Here is a 21893-nt window from a genome sequence, read left to right as displayed (position 1 = left end):
CACCGGGGGTGTTTCCATGGCAATCATTAATTAGTTGGTTGTTGTGCCTTGTGAATCAGGCGCATCGATTAGGGTGCTGAAAGGACAGTTCCCCTTGGGAACGCTGGATCAAAGATCTTAGAGCGGCGCTGGACCAAGCACACGACAACGCGAGTGAAGGCAAAGACACCGAGGAGATTGCAGTACAACACGCTCGGTATGCATTCCCGTGAATAAGGAATCACCTATGACAAATAAATGGGGCAAGAGTACACTTGGACTGAGATGATAGTTACCCAGACCGTTCGGAATGAGGTTGTTGTTATGATCAACTATATTCGTGTAAGGTTAGATATACATCAAGCAAAATACGATCCGATACGAATCAGACTTATGGTGTTTACACAATCGCGAAATTTGGCAGTTTGCTTTCATTGGTTAAAAGCAGTTTTTTTTTAAATAAAATAAATGTTTGTATTTTTAATTTAGGAAGTAATACCACCATTAGCACTCTGCTTTAGAAACATTTTAAAAAAGTGCAGTAGTAGGTCATTCGGCCCTTCGAGCCAGCACCTTCATTCAATATGATCATGGCTGATCATCCAAAATCAGTACTCCGTTCCGACTTTATCCCCCTATCCCATAAATCCATTAGCCCTAACCCTTTGAGTTTGAATTGAAAATATATATATATATGTCACACTTGCTGTGAAATCATAGTAAAGAGCTTAACGTTGCATTGGAATTACCTGGCCCAGGTTTAGTGATATTTGTCACATCACACGGCAGCCTTGACAACAATTCAATACAATTGTCCTTCCGATTGACTGCAGACTTCCCCGTCAAAATAAGGACCGTGATCCGGGAGCACTTGTTGCTCTCTCCGTTATTTCTGGTCGGTGGGTGGGGTAATCTGCAAGGTATATGAACAATATTAAAACGGTTCGTGTCTGATAAAATACGCGAATGACACGACTCCATGTCGATTGCTGGCGGATGATGAGTTAGCGACACTAGTTTGATTTAGGTTTAAAATATTTTTGGTTTGCAAATGACGGCACATTTAATTTTGCATTCGACGCCAGTAGCCGAGGCGGCTGCGTCGATAACGTGTTTTGAATTCCATATCATTTACAAACTTCCTTCCAACTTTAATCTTTGCGGTGTTTGCATGTACAGCATATAATTGAGAAAACGGGCATTCGGCCCACAGCCCTAGTACCATCTTTATTATGGTGCCACTTCAATCAATCCCAGCTCCCCCCCCAAAGATCTGCATGAACCCTAGTTCCCAATAAAGTCGTGCTTGATGTTTCTTTCAGTGAATGAGGCAGCTGATGTGATTTGGACTGCAATTTTTACAATGCACCCACATCACTGTGACCACAGTAGCAGAACAGCGTGGTGCAAAGTGGGGGACGCGCTTTATTCTGTCATTTACCACCAAGAAGCCAGGGTTTGCTGGAAAATAAATTAAGCTGTGAAGCATCGTCCCGCTTGACAGTATGAGGGCCCACATTGTCCCAGCCTCCCACCCTAGCAGTCTTGTGCTGGTGCGTAAAGCATTGTAATTGAACGGAGTAAGAGGTAATTGATTTTATTATTCGTGCAACGTGTCTATCATTTGGAGAGCGACAACTCGCCAACGGTGAGCTGGGGATTGGCTCGGTTGTTTAAGGTGAGGGACAATATGTTCTCCTCTCCTCTTCTCCTCTCTTCTCTCTTCTCTTCTCTCTCCGCTCTCTCTCTCCTACCCTCCATTTCCATTCTCTAGTTTTGTCCCCTCTCTCTCTCCCCTCTCTTCTCCCCTCTCTTCTCCCCTCTCTTCTCCCCTCTCTCTTCTCCCCTCTCTTCTCCCCTCTCTTCTCCCCTCTCTTCTCTCCTCTCTTCTCTCCTCTCTCCTCTCCTCTCTCTCTCTCTCCTCTCCTCTCCTCTCGTGTGGCATCAGCCTCGGTCGCCCAGTGGCGACTGACCGTAGACAGTCTACTGGGACTGCGGCTCCAGTCGCGCGTCTGCGGGCGGTCTCTTGCGAAAGTGCAGGCGAACCGGGAGGGAGGGGGTGGGGTGGGGGGGTAACTGTGCTTTAAAGTGCGTTCAGTGTGCGGTGCTCACGCGTTATCACTTCCGTGTCAGGGGATTTCAGAAGCAGTCTGCCACTAGCGGCTCTCCACAACTGACTCCTGACTCCCCAACACCTCTCTCTCCCCCCGTCATCCCACTTTCCCTGCATCTCTCCTCCCTCTCTAGGTCAATGGCCGAGGACAGGCGGTGCCGGGATAATGAGGATGACCTGCCGGTGTACCTGGCCAGGCCGGGCACGACTGCCCAGGTCCCGCGGCAGAAGTATGGAGGCATGTTCTGCTCGGTGGAAGGGGCGTACGAGAGCAAGACTTTGGATTTCGATGCGCTCAGCTTGGGCCGCAAGAGTTCGCGGAGCTCAAGGAGCGTCGGTCAGCACGGCTCGCCCAGGGGCAGCGAGGCTTCCAGCGACACGGCCAGCGTCGCCAGCGAGAGCCCGGGGGCGGCCGACCACCCGGGAGTGCAAATCACCACCGCGGGCGGCAAGGAGAGGCTGCAGAACCGGGATGACCCACAGGTAATCTACCCCAACTCTCCTCCTCCCCTCTCTGCCCCTACTCGATCAGCTGAATCTCCCAGAGTCAAACAGAACAGATACTTGCTAAACTTTTACAACATTGCATTTCTTTTGTCAATTACACTCACGAATTATCGCAACTGACCAAGCATATTTTGCACCGTTTTCTTTGGCGATTGTCAAGAGACTGCAATCATATCCGTCATGCGTTTTGTTATTAGAAGTGAATTGCTTGACCTCGACAGCGATCGATAGTAATGAAATGATACTCTGCAGATAGTTGCCATCTTATGTCAGTCTGTCTGTGACCCGTGGCTCCGGTAACCGGATCCGTAGACGAACTGTTGAACAGTAGCAATCAGACAGCATTGAAGGCAACGTTATTCTGGGCCAGCGGCCAGAGGGTGCAAGACATGTCCTAAGAGACTTTATTTTTAAATCTTAAAATATCCATCCGCTGAGTGGATGTTTGTGTGTCCAGCACTTGTCAGTCAGGCGTTGATCTGTCAGGCGCTGGTGCTGCTCCATTTATTGAGTGATATCACCTTTAGAAATCCCTTCGAAAATAAAGGGAGTTCCCATCCGGTGCTACCGGTTGATCCGTAGACGAACTGTTGAACAGTAGCAATCAGACAGCATTGAAGGCAACGTTATTCTGGGCCAGCGGCCAGAGGGTGCAAGACATGTCCTAAGAGACTTTATTTTTAAATCTTAAAATATCCATCCGCTGAGTGGATGTTTGTGTGTCCAGCACTAGTCAGTCAGGCGTTGATCTGTCAGACGCTGGTGCTGCTCCATTTATTGAGTGATATCACCTTTAGAAATCCCTTGGAAAATAAAGGGAGACTGTCTTTATCTGCAACGGTGCGTTTGCAGAGGTTGTGTTTCAGCGCACACAAAGAAAGGGTTGGCGTTGAAGCGGAAAGCCGGTCTTGGGCTGGTGCAGGGTCCGGGACTGGTGCAGGAGCCCGGGGCTGGGGGATGGTGGTGTAGAGTCCGGGGCTGATGGAGAGAGCGGGGCTGATGCAGAGAGACGTGGGGCTGGCGCACAGACCCGAAGTGTTGGTGCAGAGGCTGGCTAGCGGCTGGTGCAAAGGGCTGGACAGGCGCTCGGTGTCCGCGCTGGGCTCCCAGGTGCGCCGAGGCAATGGACGTGGAGCCACGGTGTGGTGGATGCCTGATACTGCACTGCGGTGGTGGAATGCGGTTCTCCCAATCAACCCTGGAAAGCGGGGCTGCCGCACTCCCGTCAAGCCCCCTGCACCTTGCTCAGGGAGGGGCGGGGGACAATAGTCAACACATTTACATTGCACTTGGCCGGGCGCTTTCATCTTTGTAATCCTCACATTGCAAGACGCACAGACGCGGTATTATTTTCTTTGCCTAGATTGAGTAGACTGATTACACAGGGAGTCGCTTAAAAGTGTATGCGGATTGTTGGACAAGGCATCTATCTGCGGCTGAGAAAGGAACGCAGACATTACTTTTTGCATCAACAGGTCTAGCTGTGCCTTATCGCGGAAAATTTACTCGATATCTCACGAGCCTCTGATTTGAGGCATGTGTATGGAATAACTAATTGAGCAACTTTCAAGCAATCCTTCAACGCTGGCCGTCATCTCTCTGTTTAAACTGGAAATCCTGTGTGATTTACAAGATGTCTGGAGACACGGCAATTCTATTATTAACTGAGAATATATATTTTTCCATAATTTTCATCCATTCACTTAAGTGATTGTGCTAGGGGGTGAGCATTTGGACATGTAGCGTTATACTCAAGAAAGACTAAGAGGAGGCTGAATTATTTCCACATTAAAATGTAATCCTCTGCAGAATGGTCGTGACATGAATCAAACCACCGTATCTCTGTCAGAATACAGCCTCAACGCTGTAAAATCCATTGTCAAAATGCAGCCTTCAATTTCATCATCCAGTTTTGGTCACCATGTTATTGGAAAGATGTTGTCAAGCTGGAAATGGCATAGATATTTATGTTGCCAGGACTTGAGGACCTGATCTGTGCAGGTTCAGACTTTATTCCTTGGAGCGCAGGAGGAATGAGGGGTGATCTTGTAGAGGTATACACATTCATGAGTGGAATAGATTGGGTGATTACACTAATGTCTTTTGCCAAGAACAAGGGGAGTCAACAAAAAGGGGACATATGTTTAAGGTGAGGAGGGAAATATTTAATAGGAGCCTAAGAGGTAACTTTTTTACACAATGTGCGGTGGGTCTATGGAACATGCTGCCAGAGGAGGTAGTTGAGGTAGGTACTATTGTTATTTTTAAGAGACATTTGGACAGCCAAGTCAAGTCAAGTTTATTTGTCACATACACATACGAGATGTGCAGTGAAATGAAAGTGGCAATGCTCGCGGACTTTTATGCAAAAGACAAACAACCAAACAAACTATAAACACAATCATAGCACACATATTATTTTACATAATAAATAATGGAAGGAAAAACGTTCAGTAGAGTTAGTCCCTGGTGAGATAGGCGTTTACAGTCCGAAGTTTACAGTTATGGCCACATGGATAGGATAGGTTTAGAGGGTTATGGGTTGAGTGTGGGCAAGTGGGACTAGTGTAGCTGGGGCATGTTGGCCAGCGTGGGCTAATTGGACCGAAGAGCCTGTTTCCATGATGTATGGCTCTATGACTAGTCATATGGCCACCAGTGAAAGTTTGACATTTTAATTGTTGTTTGTCTTTAAAGTGGCTGTCAGATTCTCTAGCTTGATTCTCAGGTTCTCTGAGATGATAACCCATATTATCATAGAATATAGGAGGCAATGTTGGTCCATCGGATCTATGATCATTCATGGAGCAACCTCATTCTTTCCTATTTTTCGATGTAATTTATTCTCCTCAAATGAGAATTAATTCAACCTCCCCCCAACCCAATTCTTCCCACGACTCTTTGTATACTTTGCGTATCGTATGCAAAACAAAGAATTTCACTGTGACCTGTCACATGTTATAATAGAGTATCAATCAATCAATCAATTTTATATACTTCTATCAGGTCTCCCCTCACCTCTGATGCCATAGACATAGAAACATAGAAATTAGGTGCAGGAGTAGGCCATTCAGCCGTTCGAGCCTGCACCGCCATTCAATATGATCATGTCCTGGGAAAAACAATCCAAATCTCCTGATTCCAAGCATCATTCTTGTTAACCTCATCTCACCCTTTCCTAAGCCTCCACATCTTGATGTTGTGCACCTTAGATTGAGCCTCACCTTCAACTTCACTAAGGAAGGTTTGAGTTTGGAGTTGTGAGGCATACTCTGAAATTCTAACAGCTGCTAAAAAATTAACACTTATGACATCAGGTGGTTGATTTTAGATCATAAGGTCATGTGATAGGAGCAAAATTAGGCCATAGGGCCCTTCAAGTCCACTCCACCATTCAATCATGGCTGATCTATCTGTCCCTCCTAACCCCATTCTCCTGCCTTCTCCCCATAATTTCTATTACCTGTACTAATCAAGAATCTATCTCTGCCTTAAATATATCCACTGACTTGGCCTCCACAGCCTTCTGTGGCAAAGAATACCACCGTTTCACCACCCTCTGACTAAACAAATTCCACCATATCTCCTTCCTAAAAGAACGTCCTTTATATCAGAGGCTATTATATGGTTATATGGTTATATGGTAATGTCCTTTATATCTGAGGCTGTGATCTCTAGTCCTAGCCTCTCCTACTAATGGAAACATCCTCTCCACATCCACTATATCCAAACCTTTCACTATTCTGTACGTTCCAATGAAGTCCCCCTTCTTTCTTCTAACAAACGCTCATCATATATTAACATACTCATTCCTGGGATCATTCTTGTAAACTCCCTGGACCCTTTCTAGAGCAAATTTCAAGTTTCTGATACATTGGGAGCAAGATAGCTTGGGGCAGAAGAAATTACTCGCTAACTGCAAAGGAAGGTATCTGATGTAATTTTACTGTAAGGGAACTAACTCAGCCCTTCCATTCAATATACGGCAGATGATTAGGCAGAGAAAGCACCATGGAAATATCTGTACATCAATAACTGCCCAGGGGTTAAAATGACAAATACAGGTCTTCCCAAGACTATGAATGTTGGGCTGCAGGTATCCCCAGCCATGCAGGACCAGGGTGTTTCCACCATGCATTCTCTGACAACCTACTTCTCCCTGGCCCCCACACTTCCCCCTGCCTGCCCCCCACCCTGAGCTGCAACAATCAGAGGCTGGGTGGAGCTGAACAAAGCTGGGAGCGATGAGCAGACACATTCACCCATTGACTGAGTCAGTGAGGCTGGCTGATGGCCGCTCTCCCAGTCCCTGCTCGCTCTCCCGTTTCGGCTGTTTCTGTGGTCCTGTCCCACGCAAACTTTTTATTCATTTTTGACGTGCAAACAGTTTGGGTTAGGAGAGTTTTCAGAAACAAAACCCTGTCCTTACTTGATGACTGCCTGTACAAGCACTGATTTGATGGATTCCTGACGTGCCCAAAACACATTCAATTTAAAAAACGATCTTCATTTTGAAATCCTTCCTGCTTTACCTTTTCTTGAATTTGAAACCATTTTCTTTCTTCCTGATGCAGGGTCCTGACCTGAAAAATACACCATTTTTTTGCTTCCACAGTTGCTGCTTGACCTGCTGACTTCCTCCAGCAGTTTGTTCTTTGCTCCTATCTGGTTACACTTTTGATACTGCAATGTGGCTTTTATTCCCCCCCCCTGTACTAAAGCTGTTCTTTTTCTGAAATGTTCTCTCCCCTGCAAGACTACAGTTGAAATCTTTCCATACAATCTATGGTCGCGACACCCAATTCCTCCTCTATGGCCTCAATTTATTCCTTTACATGGAAACATTTTTTATATTAAAGATTTTGTATTGGTTGTCATTGATGGTGTAGAGGAGATAAGAATGTCAGTAATAAAACAGCAAGAGTGGATGCTATGAGATGTTGAGCCGGGAAAGGCTAGCTGATCTATCCAGTTGACACAATATTGGTGTGGTGTCTCTGGAATGCTGGAAGTTGTGGAGAGAACACCTTATACAATTAAGTGTTATGTAGTATATACAATTATGAGAGGCATGAAAAGTGTAGGCAGTTGGAATCGTTTTTCCAGAATGGATGTGTCAATGATTAGAAACATAGAAATTAGGTGCAGGAGTAGGCCATTCGGTCCTTCGAGCCTGCACCGCCATTCAATATGATCATGGCTGATCATCCAACTCAGTATCCCGTACCTGCCTTCTCTCCATACCCCCTGATCCCCTTAGCCACAAGGGCCATCTAACTCCCTCTTAAATATAGCCAATGAACTGGCCTCAACTACCCTCTGTGGCAGAGAGTTCAAGAGATTCACCACTCTCTGCGTGAAAAAAGTTCTTCTCATCTCGGTTTTAAAGGATTTCCCCTTTATCCTTAAGCTGTGAAGGCATAACTTTAAGGTGAGAGAGGCGTTATTGAAAGGAGATATGCAGGGTAGGTTTTTTATACACAGAGGATAGTGGGTGCCTGGAACATGCTGCCAAGGGTGGTGATGGAGACATCAGTGGCATTTAAGAAGCTTTTAGTTAGGCACATGGTTATGCAGGAATGAAGGGATATGGATCATGTGGAGGTAGATGGGATTAGTTATCATGTTCAACCTGTTCTTGTGCTGTACTGTTCTTCAATGTCCTATGTCATTTGCATCAGGTCAGGAGACTCTTCCCATCAAGCGTCATCTCGGAAGGTGCCAAAAGCGAGATAAGGTCCTTGGGACTAATTGGTGGAGGTTTAACATCCCTGTCTTAATCACTTATGTAATCGAGTGTAATTCAGAAGACCAAATTGAACATTGGTATATGAATCTTATTTGGCAGATTTTAAGGGAATATGGAAACAAACACTGGAATGTTTGGGAAACTGTACATGTGGATGACTAAGGAAGAAGTTGGAAGTGGGAACACATTTTGAGCATAGCCTGTTACAGCGGAATTGGTCACATTTGCTGAACAGAGAACAAGCTTCTTCTTCTTCTTGTGTTTGAGGTAACATGAGTTATATAACACCCTCCAGGCACTGTGGACAGTTGGGCCTTCTGCATTTAGCTGCAGCAGGGTGATGCCATCCGGTTCGACATCCGTAGATGTCCGCCCTAAAAAGGGCGCATGCTCCGGGTTGGCGACAAGCCGCGGCGACTGAGATTGCATTAGGGCTGCGAGCTGCGGCGACTGAGGCTGCATTATTCCTGCTGCTGTCTTTGTTTGTGGTCGTTCGCCTGACTGAGGTCAGTTGACAGGGCTCACCACGGAGAGGTCGTCAACATGAGCCGCTGAGTTACTTCAGCAGGTAGACAAAAATGCTGGAGAAACTCAGAGGGTGAGGCAGCATCTATGGAGCAAAGGAAATAGACAACGTTTCAAAACCTTTCTGCTGAATTTTTCCAACATTTTTGTCTACCTTTGATTTTCCAGCATCTGCAGTTCTTTCTTAAACGAGTTACTTCAGCAGTTTGGTTTAGTGCAATTATTGTACTTGCAGTGGCCTGTTCTGTTGCTGTTCATGCTTGCAATTGTTTTGTACATTAGGAGAGGGCAACCATGGCAAGTGTATAAATTTTATATTCTTAAACACAAAGCAATACTCACAAGGGTCATGACACGGTGCTTTGATTCAAACCTTGCTTTTAACAGTAATAACAGATAATAACAGATATATTATCCCATGGAGTTTATATATAAAAATAAATTGTGATCTTTCTGTTGAGAGATTTCTATTATCTTTATTATATTTCTATTATCTTTTAAATTAATGATATGGTGTGATGGCAAAAACATTGGTGCTTACATCTTTACATCACTGACATTTTTACATTACTACACCCGCATATTGTAGCAACTTCGGTTTCAAGGGAAGGCTCAGATAAATCCAAAAATGATCATTGTATTCCTGAATACAATAAACAGGCATACATTCAGTGTTATAGAAGCCATGTGGGAGTGTTTATGCGGGGAGTGGCCAATGAATGAAGTACAGCAAGTAGTCATTTGCTTCCATCGCAAGTCAAGGGATTGATCCAATGCAGCTAATTGTCTTTAACTTACAGTATGTGTTAGTTTCTTCCAATTGATCATCTATTGTGACTTGAGTGGAATTTCTGCCAGAGTCCAGTGAGATTATGGAGAGCAACACACAATGTGCTGAAGGAACTCACTGAGTCAGACAGTATCTGTGGAGAGCAATGGAAAGCCTACATTTTGGATTTAATTCCGACCACAAACTCCATCTGTCCAATTCCCTCCACAATGCTGCCTGATCCACTGAGTTCCTCCAGCAGATTATTTGTTGCTCCACATTCCACCATCCGCAGTCACTTGTATCTTTGGGGTTATGGAGATAGGGCCAAGTTGACGGAGTCGGCAATACCATTGCAAATGCAGGAAATATGGAAAAATGGGAAGTTGTCAGGTTTAGTCCACAAGAAAGGTATATATTTTTAATGGGGCATGGATGAGCTCAAAGGAATGTAAATGTTCATGTACAATAGTGACTAATAGCAAAAATAGAAGTGCAACAAGCAATCAGGAAGGCGACTAGCATAAAGTGCAGGCAGCATCTCTGGAGAACACGGACAAGTGACATTTTGGGTCTGAGTCTGAACAAGGGTCCTGACCCAAAACATCACCTATCCATATTATCCAGAAATGCTGCCTGACCCACTGAGTTACTCCAGCTCTTTGTGTTTTTTTTTGTAAACCAGCTTCTACAGTTCCTTGTTTCTCCAAGACAAATTACAAGCTGGGGGGTTATTTTAAGAGGACTGAAGTACTGTAGAAGCATAAAGATGTATCACTGTAATTACAAGGACAATTCAAACAGGAAATGCTGGAAATACTCAGTCAGATATTCATTGCGGAAAGAGAAATAGACTCACTGTTTCAGATTAAAGACTATTTGCATTGATGGAGGACCTTGCTGAGACCACACATCCACTTTTGTTTAGAATTTTGCACTTCGTCACCTAAATAAAGGTTTTGTTTAATTTATTATTGTCATGTGTACCAAGGGACAGTGAAAAGCTTTTTGTTGCATGTGATCCAGTCAATGAAAATACTATATATTACAATAACAATTACAATTAAGTTGTCCACAGTGAATAGATAAAGCGTATAACATTTAGTGCAAGATAAAGTCCAATTAAAGATAGTTCAAGGGTCTTCAATGAGGTAGATAGGAGGTCAGGACGACACTAAAGCTGGTGAAAGGACGGTTCAGTTACCTGGATAACAGCTGGGAAGAAATTGTTCCTAAATCTGGAGGTAAGCGATTTCAAACTTATTTACCACTTACCTGATGGGGGGGACGGGAGAGGAGAGAGTGACTGGGGTTAGACTGGTCCTTGATTGTACTTGCCGCCTTGCCAAGGTAGTGTGAAGAGCAGATGGTGTCCATGGAAAGGAGGGTGGTTTGCATGATGGTCTGGGCTGCGTCCACAATTCTCTGCAATCCCTTGTGGTCTTGAATGGAGCTGTTGGCAAACCATGCTGTGATGCATCCTGATAAAATGCATTCTTCGGTGCATCTGTAGAAGTTGGTGAGGGTTGTTGGGGACATGCCAAACTTCCTAAGCCTTCTGAGGAAGTGCAGATGTTGTTGTGCTTTCTTGGCCAATGCTTTGATGTTGCAGGTGCAGGACAAATTGATGGTGCTTTCCTTCTTCAGAACCTAAAGCTTTCGACCATCTCTACTTGATATACTTGCCTTAGAGTGATGGTTCATCAGCCAGGTTCCAGGGACAATCCGTTCGTTATGTCACGAAAGATTCCAGAGACTAGGCCTGTAGCCCGTGGAGCTTAACAGAATGAGATAAAAATCCAACAAAACCACCGTCATTAGTTACTGATTTTATTCAAAACAGAAGTCAATAGATCTCTGGAATTTAAGAGAATCAATGGATACAAGGATAGTGTATGGAAACAGTAGAAAATTAGTCTTGATCGTAACAAAGGCAGACAATCTGGAAGCGCCAAATTACCAACTCTTGCTCCATCTTCTTATATTTCTCGATAACGGTAACATGTACATGTGTAGGAAGGAAATGCAGACGCTGACTTAAACCAAAGATGGACACAAAAAGCTGGAATAACTAACTTGGAATAACCTTGCAGATCGAGACCCTTCTTCAGACTGAAGGACCTCGACCTGGAACGTCTCCTATTCTATTTCTCCAGAGATGCCGTCTGACCCGCTGAGTTGCTTACACGCTTTGTATTGTGCTTTCATCAATGCTGAAGTTTGACATTTTTTACAAGAGTGTAATATCAATAAATGTCTTTTTCATTCTAACTCCTTGTAAGGAGAAGGAAGAGAGATGGAAAGGCAGAGAGTTTCACGAATAACATTCCAGAGGATGAAACCACAAGTACAAGTACTGGACTGATTAACATCACGGTAATGCATCAATGAAAGAGTTCAATGGTCACAACTTCATGTGTGGCAGAAGGACTGAGGGATTGCTGCAACATTGGATGGTTCATAAAAGTGAATCTTATACGGTGGGCCTGAAGTTCCTTACATCAGCAACCAGGGAAAGATGCCAGGGTTCATTTTAGTTTAGTTTAGTTTAGTTTAGAGATACAGCGCAGAAACAGGCCCTTCGGTCCACCGAGTCCGCACCGACCAGCGATCCCTGCACATTAACACTATCATACACATACTGAGGACAATTTACATATACTGTACCAAGTATACAAACCTAACCCAATTAACCTACACGTCTTTGGAATGTGGGAGGAAACCAAAGATTTTGGAGAAAACCCACGTGGTCATGGGGAGAACATAGAAACATAGAAAATAGGTGCAGGAGTAGGCCATTAAGCCCTTCGAGCCTGCACTGCCATTCGATAAGATCATGGCTGATCATCCAACTCGGTATCCCATCACTGCCTTCTCTCCATAACCCCTGATCCCTTTAGCCACAAGGGCCACATCTAACTCCCTCTTAAATATAGCCAATGAGCTGGCCTCAACTACCTTCTGTGGCAGAGAATCCCAGAGATTCACCACTCTCTGTGTAAAAAATGATTTTCTCATCTCGGTCCTAAAAGACATCCCTCTTATCCTTAAACTGTGACCCCTAGTTCTGGACTTCCCCAACATTGGGAGCAATCTTCCTGCATCTAGCCTGTCCAACCCCTTAAGAATTTTGTAAGTTTCTATAAGATCCCCCCTCAAACTTCTAAATTCTAGCGTGTACAAGTTGAGTCTATCCAGTCTTTCTTCATATGAAAGTCCTGACATCCCAGGAATCAGTCTGGTGAACCTTCTCTGTACTCCCTCTATGGCAAGAATGTCTTTCCTCAGATTAGGAGACCAAAACTGCACAAAACTCCAGGTGTGGTCTCACCAAGACCCTGAACAACTGCAGTAAAACATCCCTGCTCTTATACTCAAATCCTTTTGCTATGAATGCTAACATACCATTTGCTTTCTTCACTGCCTGCTGCACCTGCATTCCTACTTTCAATGACTGGTGTACCATGACACCCAGGTCTCGTTGCATCTCCCCTTTTCCTAATCGGCCACCATTCAGATAATTGTCTACTTTCCTGTTTTTGCCACCAAAGTGGATAACCTCACATTTATCCACATTATACTGCATCTGCCATGCATTTGCCCATTCACCCACACCCAACCTATCCAAGTCACCTTGCCACCTCCTAGCACCTCCTCACAGCTAACACTGCCCCCCAGCTTCGTATCATCCGCAAATTAATATATATTGTAAATAGCTGGGGTCCCAGCACTGAGCCTTGCGGTACCCCACTAGTCACTGCCTGCTATTCTGAAAAGGACCCGTTTACTCCTACTCTTTGCTTCCTGTCTGCCATCCAGTTCTCTATCCACATCAGTACTGAACCCCCAATACCGTATGCTTTAAGTTTGCATACTAATTGTACAAACTCTGTACAGACAGCACCCGTAGTCGGAATCGAACTTGTGTCTCTGGTGCTGCAAAGTGCTGTAAGGCAGCAACTTTACCACTGCACCACCATCAGCTTGACAGCATATTTCCTATAAAATGTTGACCAAAACTAGATGATGAAAATGAACGTTGCATTTTGTAATGTACTTTATGAATCATTTGGGTTTTCAAATTAATTCATCTGCTTCCAGATCCCATTTGGCAATTTCCATTTCCAGATTCCTTTTAAAAAATGAATTCTGGTTCTCCAAATTTTTCAATGGTACTTATTATCCTATACTCAACATTGTTGGTCCAGTAATGCTCCTTTATATGAGTAAAATAAGATATAAGTATCTGAGAGGCCTTGACCGGGAGCTGTGGAGAGGATGTATCCTACTTTAGATGAATCCAGAACTTGGTATCACTGTTTAAAAATTAAGGTATAACCATTTAAGAGAAAGTCGAGACAAAACATTTTGCCATGGATCCCGATGGTGTCAGCACTAGGGTACTCAATGTGTGTGCCAACCAGTTGTGTGGAGTACTCCAGCATATCTTCGAAACTGAGCCTGAGCATGTAGAGGGTTCCTGTGATGTGGAAGACATCCTGCCTTGTTCCTGTACCAAAAAGTACACATCCCAGCTCCTCCAATGACTACAGACCAGTGGCACTGACTTCACACATCATGTAGTCCCTCCCTGGAGAGACTGGTGCTCACTCACCTGCGACCCCTGGTTAAACCCTACCTGGACCCCCTGCTGTTTGCTTACCAAGAAAAGATGGGGGTTGAGGACGCCATCATCCACCTGCTCCATCTTCCCTATGCTCACCTGGATAAGCCAGGAATCATTGTGAGAGTCATGTTTTTTTTACTTCTCCAATGATTAACACCTGCACTGCTAGGGAGCAAACTGATGAAGATGCGGGTGGATACTCCACTGGTATCCTGGATCACCAACTACCTGACTGGCCGACCACAATATGTCAGACTACAGAACTGTGTCTCGGACATGGTAGTGAGCAACATAGGGGCCCCACAGGGTAAGGTCCACTCTACCTTCCTGTTCACCATCTACACCTCGGATTCAGATATAACTCGGTCTCCTGCCACCTGCAGAGGTTTTCAGGTTACTCTGCAATTGTGTGCCTCATCAGTGAGGGGAGGGAAGCTGAATACAGATGTGTAGTTTGTTGAGTGGTGCGAGCTGAATCACCTGCAACTCAACACAGACAAGACTAAGGGGTTGTTGGTGGACTTTATAAGAGGCCCACCCCTGTCTCCTGTCTCCATCAATGGTAAATGGTGTGGATGTGCAGTTTACCAGGGAGTACAAGTACCTGGGAGTGTACCTGGACAGTAGACTAGACTGGTCCACGTACGCTGAGGCCCTGTACAAGGAGGGGCCGAGCCGGCTGTACTTTTTAAGAAGGCTCCACTCCTTCAACGTCTGCAGTAAGATGCTGCATATGTTCTACCAATCGGTGGTAGCCAGTGCCATCCTTTTCGCTGTCGTGTGTTGGGGCAGCAGGGCGAAGGCCGTGGACACAAATAGGTTCAACAAACTCATCAGGAAGGCTGGCACCATCCTGGGGCGGAGTTGGATTCAAGGGAGATGGTCTTGGAGGGGGGGATGCTCCTCAAACTGCGGAGCATCCTGGACAATACAGCTCACCCCCTCCATGACACGCTAGTCAACCTACCTTCAGCAACAGACTAGTTCCACCAAGATGCAGCACAGAATGCCACAGGAGATCTCTCTTCCCTGTGGCTATCAAACTGCACAATTCCTCCTCCTTCTGTCGTGGGGTAGACTGAGACTGACCATTGTGGGCTCCACCTTTCCTTGATCATCGTTGCTGGCTTTGATTTGTCCCGTTGCATACCTTTCATTCATTTGTTCTTTGTACCTTTTCATACCTCTCGTTTTCATCTCCCCTGACTCTCAGTCTAAAGAAGGGTCTCGACCTGAAAGGTCACCTATTCCTTTTCCCCAGAGATACTGCCTGACCCGCTGCGTAACTCCAGTATTTTGTGTCTATCTCCAGTGTAAACCAGCATCTGCAGTTCCTTCCTGCACATGCTCTTATTAATTTTCTTGGTAGACAAAAATACTGGAGAAATTTAGGTGAGTCGGCATCTATGGAGCGAAGGAAATAGGCAACGTTTTGCGTCGAGACCCTTCTTCAGATTGAGGAAGGGTCTCAACACGAAACGTTGCCTATTTCCTTTGCTCCATTGATGCTGCCTCACCCGCTGAGTTTCTCCAGCATTTTTGTTTACGTTCGATTTTCCAGCATCTGCAGTTCCTTCTTAAACAAATTACTTCAGCAGTTTGGTTTAGTGCAATTATTGTACTTGCAGTGGCCTGTTCTGTTTCTGTCATGCTTGCAATTGTTCTGTACATTAGGAGAGGGCAACCATGGCAAGTGTATAATTTTTATATTCTTAAACACAAAGCAATATTCACAAGGGTCATGCCATGGTGCTTTGATTCAACCAGAGAGTAATATTGCTTTTAACAGTAATAACACTGGATATATTATCCCATGGAGTTTATATAAAAAAACATTGGTGCTTACATCTTTACATCACTGACATCTTTACATTACTACACCTGCATATTGTAACATTTTCTGTTTCAAGGGAAGGCTCAGATAAATCCAAAAATGATAATTGTATTCCTGAATGCAATAAACAGGCATACATTCAGTGTTATAGAAACCATGTGCAGGCCCGTACAAAGCTTTTCAAAAAGGGGGGTGGCATGACAGGATTACAAAAAACTTAATGTGATATAGTGTGCGTGCTGCACACATCACGAGCGCGAAGCGTGAAGTCCCTCGATGCCAGGGTCCAGGGCCCGCTTAAGGGCCCTGGAAGCTCAGGGGTTTTAGATGCTCTCTGATGCATTCTGAGCCTTAATTTGGAGCATTTTTGCACCAAATTTATGACTACAAATACATGGAGAGGACAAATTTAGATGGATATGGGCCAAACGCATGTTAGTGGGACAAGTTTACATGGGACATGTTGGTCGGTGTGGGCAAGTTGGGCTGAAGGGCCTGTTTCCACACTGCATCATTCTATGACTAAAAAGTGAAGAAGAAAAATGCATGTAAATAAGTAGAGCAGATTTGAAAGAGGAATGAAATGTAAAGGCAGAGAGAGGTTTATGGGTGGAAAGGAACATAGGAAAGGAGGGGGGAGAGTGGGCTTGGGCAGATGGGTGAAGGGAAAATAGACACAAAGTGCTGGAGTAACTCAGTGGGTCAGGCAGCATCTGCGGAGAATATGAATAGGCGACGTTTCACAGTATTTTGTGTCTATCTCCAGTGTAAACCAGCATCTGCAGTTCCTTCCTGCACATGCTCTTGCTTGGTAGACAAAAATACTGGATAAATTTAGCGGGTGAGTCAGCATCTATGGAGCGAAGGAAATAGGCAACGTTTCGCGTCGAGACCCTTCTTCAGATTGAGGAAGGGTCTCGACACAAAACGTTGCCTATTTCCTTCGCTCCATTGATGCTGCCTCACCCACTGAGTTTCTCCAGCATTTTTGTCTCCCTTCAATTTTCCAGCATCTGCAGTTCCTTCTTAAACATTATTAATTTGCTTGGGGGTTTGTGGAAGGGATCTGTCATAAGAGCTACAATTTGCACCCTTCAGTAACCAGTCAAGACTTAAGTTCATTGGTTCATCCGTTTATTCAACCTTATGCACAGATGTTACAATGCTACAGAGTTCCAGGATCACATAAATATTACAATTCGAACAGTGTATGGTAACATGTGATATATTATCCAGTTCCAAGATATACATATATAGCTATTACTTCTCGACCAGCCCAGGATAGGACCACTGCCCGTGGTCAGGCTGCGATCATAACAAAACATCCCCATGATTCATTCAATCAATTTTGCATCCCTCTAAGGTCAACAGGCCAGTTATTCACATTTCCTTTTAACGTTTGTTAGCAACATATCCTCTGCTGACCATTTGTGTTCAGCAACCTATCACCTCTCCCTGCATTCCTATACCGGTCAATTGCTTTAGGAACAAGCTTGTGGCTTCTCTATCCCTTTTACATCCTGTATCTGTTCCATAATCCAACCAGCTGAAGCCAAGAGATAATTTAGATCTTTCTTGTCTATCTGATGTTAAGTGTATTCCCCAAGCTGGCTTGCTTAATTACACAAAGCAGATCTGATTTGCTTACTAGGACACGGACATTTGTTCTTTAATCAGCCGTTGCAACTTCCTGAATGCCTAACCTGACAGAGCAGAATGACCTTCCTTCCACTCTCAATTGATACCTAGGTGTATTTCATTAGGAATTCATATCAGCATAAATCAGGCCATCGTCCTTCTGATGCAGATTCAGATGTGCAGCATTTGTTCTGAAGGTGATCATGGAATATATAGAACATAGAACAGTACAGCACAAGAACACCCTCTTTGGTCAACAATGTTTGTGCCGAACATAATGCCATCAAATCCTGGGGATTTTTCCACTTAATGTTTTTCAAGAATCAGTCTCAGTCTTCCCCATGACAGAAGGAGTTGTAAAGTTGGATTGCCACAGGGAAGAAGGATCTCCTGTGGCATTCTGTCCTGCATCTTGCTGGAACCAGTCTGTTGCTGAATGTACTCCTCAGGTTGACCAGTGGGTCACGGAGGGGGTGAGCTGTATTGTCGAGGATGCTCTGCAGTTTGAGGAGCATGCTCCCCTCCAAGACCACCTCTCATGAATCCAACTCCACCCCCAGGACAGAGCCAGCTTTCCTGATGAGTTTGTTGATCTTACCGCAGTCTTCGGCCTGTTGCCCCAGCACACGGCCGCGAAGAAGATGGTACTGGCTACCATTGATTGGTAGAACTTCTGCAGCATCTTATTGTAAACGATGAAGGAGTGGAGCCTTCACAAAAAGTACAGCCGGCTCTGACTCTTCTTGTCCAGGGTCTCAGCGTCAATGTCCAGGTACTTTCCAAGGTATTTGTACTCCCTGGTAAACTGCACATCCACACCATTGATGGAGACGGGGGACAGGGGTGTTTCTCTCCACCTAAAGTCCACTCCAACTCCTTACTCTTGTTGAGCTGCAGGTGATTCAGCCCACACCACTCAACAAAATCGTTGGCTATACCTCTGCATTCTGCTTCCCTCTCCTCACTTATGCAGCCCACAATTGCAGGTGGCAGGAGACAGAGTTATATGTAAAGTTTGAGGTGTAGATGGTAAACAGGAAGGGAGAGAGGATCGTCCCCTGTAAGGCCCCTGTGTTGCTCACCACCATGCCCGTGACACAGTTCAGTAGCCTGATATATTGTGGTCGTCCAGTCAGGTAGTTGGTGATAGACAGATAGTACTGGAGTAACTCAGCGGCACAGGTAGATGGTGATTCAGGACACCAATGGATCATCCACTCGCTTCTTCATCAGTTTGTTCCCTAGCATTGCAGGCGTTAAAAGCACTGGAGAAGTGAAAAACATGACTCTCACAATGATTCCTGGCTTATCCAGGTGAGCTTAGCAGTGCAGTTAATGAAATGCACCGGTTCTGCATGGATGCAGGAGGCAGCTCCAATGCAATAAATCCTGCACTGGAACAGTTAAATGACCTTGGACTTAAGGAGTCTTGAGAAGAAAGTGATCATATGAAATTAAACATAATTTGGTTAAGTCTGGAAAATGAATCTTAAATCTGAACAAAGCAAAATAGGTCACGAAAGAGGCAATAGAAATCTGCTCGAAAATCAGAATAAATATATATTAATTTCAAACTACATAGAAACCATTGACCTCAAGTGAAGAAGTTAAAGACAGAACTAGATTAAAGGGAAAAATGTTAATATTGCCAAAAATGGTGGTAAGTTTGAGGGTTGGAGCATTTCAGAATTCAGCCAAAAGTGAAAGGGAGAAAATAAAGTATGAAAGTAAGATATCAAGAGTGATAAAAAACAGATGCAATACCGAAAGGATATGATCGCAATTCTGCATCCCTTGAAACGAGATGCTGGGGAATTAATGATGGCAAATAAGGATATCGGCAGGACATTGAACAAATATTTCATGACCCATGTTTGCCGTGAATAAACTTAATTTTAAAACCTAGGGTTCCATGGGAAAGAAAGTCTTAAATAAATAGTAACACTGGAGAGACTAACAGGATAGAAACCAACAGATCTACAGGATCTGAAGATATACATTATGGGGCTTTCAAATGGATACTAGAAACAATTGCTTCCATCTTTCAGCATTGCTTAGATTTTCAAATTAAGTCTGTAAGTATGAGAAGATTTTAAGGTTAAGATCTGAGAATTAGATAGAGAGATGGAGAAATAGATGGGGAGCAGAAGAGGTGGGGAGTGGGAGATGGGAAGCGGGAGAGATAGGGAGCAAGAGAAGGGAAGTGGGAGACAGGGAGCAAGATAGAGCTGCTTCTCTGTAGAAGGGTTGGTCTAACATGCTAGAAAGCTAGAATCTGTTATTAAGAATGCAATAGGGCACAAAACCATAATGTGACTGGGCAAAGCCAGCAGGGATTTATGAAAAATGAATTATGTTTGACAACTTGATTTGTTTCATGTGTTAACTACTAGGAGGAACAAGAGATCATAGAAACTTTTCGTAGGGCCTACAAGTTGAGATTTGGGGAGGAAGTTTACAGAAGGGTGTGGTGTTTAGAACTAGAGCTCAGAGTAGACCATTTATATTTGAAATGAGTGAAAATGTCTTCACTCAAAGATGGTGATACTTTAGGATTCAATACACTAGAGGGTTATGGGGATCAATCATTGATTGAGTTCAAAGCAAAGGTTGATATAACTGGATTTTAAAAGAATCAAGAAATACGGGTATAGGGCAAGAAAATGGTGTTTGAGGTCAAAGTTCAGTCATGATCTTATTGAATGATGAAGCAATCTGGAGTGACCAAACAATCTAATTCATCTATTCCTTATGTTCTTACAATATGTTGTATTTAATTTTCCATAAACGATTGACAAAGAGCCACAAAGATGTTGGTAGCAAAAAAATTGAAGACTCATTGGACTGGTACTGATATATCTATATGGTTTGATCAACAAATTGATCAACAACAGAAAAATAAGAAACCAAGATGCAGTATAGAACGCCACAGGAGATTCTTCTTCCATGTGGCTATCAAAATGTACAACTCGCCCTTCTGTGGTGGGGTAGACTGACTCCCCCCCCCCCCCCCCCCCCCCCCTCCAATCTTTGCACATCCCCAATCCTTTCCACTCATCACTTTAACTTCATGTTTCTTGCATTTGCCATTTTATGACTGTTGGCAAATCAATTTCCCTCCTGGGATAAATAAAGTTCTATTGTATTGAATCGTATCTATCTATCTCTGCCTCAAAAATATCCACTGACTTGGCCTCCACATCCTTCTGTGGCAGAAAAATCTACAGATTCACCACCCTCTGACTTAAGACATTTCTCCTCATCGCCTTCCTAAAAGAATGTCCTTTAATTCTGAGGCTATGACCTCTAGTCCTAGACTCTCTGACTAGTGGAAACATTCTCTCCACATCCACTCTATCCAAGCCTTTCACTATTCTGTATGTTTTAATGAGGTCCTCCCTCATTCTTCTAAACTCCAGTGAGTGCCGACAAACGCTCATCATAGGTTAACCTACTCATTCCTGGAATCGGAGAAAATGCTGACAGAAAGTTGGAATTGAGATGGAGAATCAACAATGGTTTTATGAAATGGCAGAGCAAGGTTGCAGAACCTGAAGTCTAACACTGCTCTTGTCCCTCGTGTTCCATCAGGTTAAGGATTTGCTGATCCTTGGATCCTGGTTCACTAACGTGCTCAGTGTCTGACATGGAGCTCTTGAATTACTGAACTCGAGAAGGGTCACAGGTGACACTCTTAGGTAGAAAGTTGGAAAAAAACATGAAGAACTGGGAGATAAGCACAAGTGTTTTTGCCTTAGCACAATAATTGTGTTCCTAAGAAACCTTGTGTTATAGAAAAATGTGTTATAAAACAATTGTGTCAATCGGGGAAAAGGGGATTAGGAGTCAGAAGGTTTCACAATATTAGTGAAAAATAAAGGTATTTTTATTAGCTACACGTTTATTTTTGTTACTGCAAGCTAAATATTCTAAAGGCTGCGTGTTACATTGTTTAATAGTGTATCATTGCATAAGTGTCATAGAGATGATTGATTGTCAATTCACTGCTCAATGTTGTCTGATTACTGCAGGAGGTTAATTTGTTTTCTCTGGACTGTTTTTCTTTGCAAGACAGCTTTTTTTCTCTTTGTCAGTTTCCCAAGTAACTTTTAAGTGATCCACTAATTCCCGATCGAATTCATATTATAACCA

General features: G+C 44.0%; 1 protein-coding gene across 1 annotated transcript in view; it reads left to right on the top strand.

Annotated features, from left to right (window-relative positions):
• Window positions 1-2130: 2130 nt before the first annotated feature.
• The window catches only part of LOC129701888 (dihydropyrimidinase-related protein 3-like), a 202377-nt gene continuing 182614 nt past the window's right edge, over window positions 2131-21893 (top strand). The window contains exon 1 of the mRNA XM_055643375.1: window positions 2131-2575. Coding sequence (XP_055499350.1) covers window positions 2231-2575 — 345 coding nt within the window. The 5' untranslated portion in view covers window positions 2131-2230. The remainder of the gene's footprint in view (window positions 2576-21893) is intronic.

This window comes from Leucoraja erinacea, chromosome 11 (assembly GCF_028641065.1).
Source record: "Leucoraja erinacea ecotype New England chromosome 11, Leri_hhj_1, whole genome shotgun sequence".
In the NCBI taxonomy this organism is placed as follows: Eukaryota; Metazoa; Chordata; class Chondrichthyes; order Rajiformes; family Rajidae; genus Leucoraja; species Leucoraja erinaceus.
Note: the sequence above shows the minus strand (reverse complement) of the source record. Positions and strands in the feature narration are given on the sequence as shown.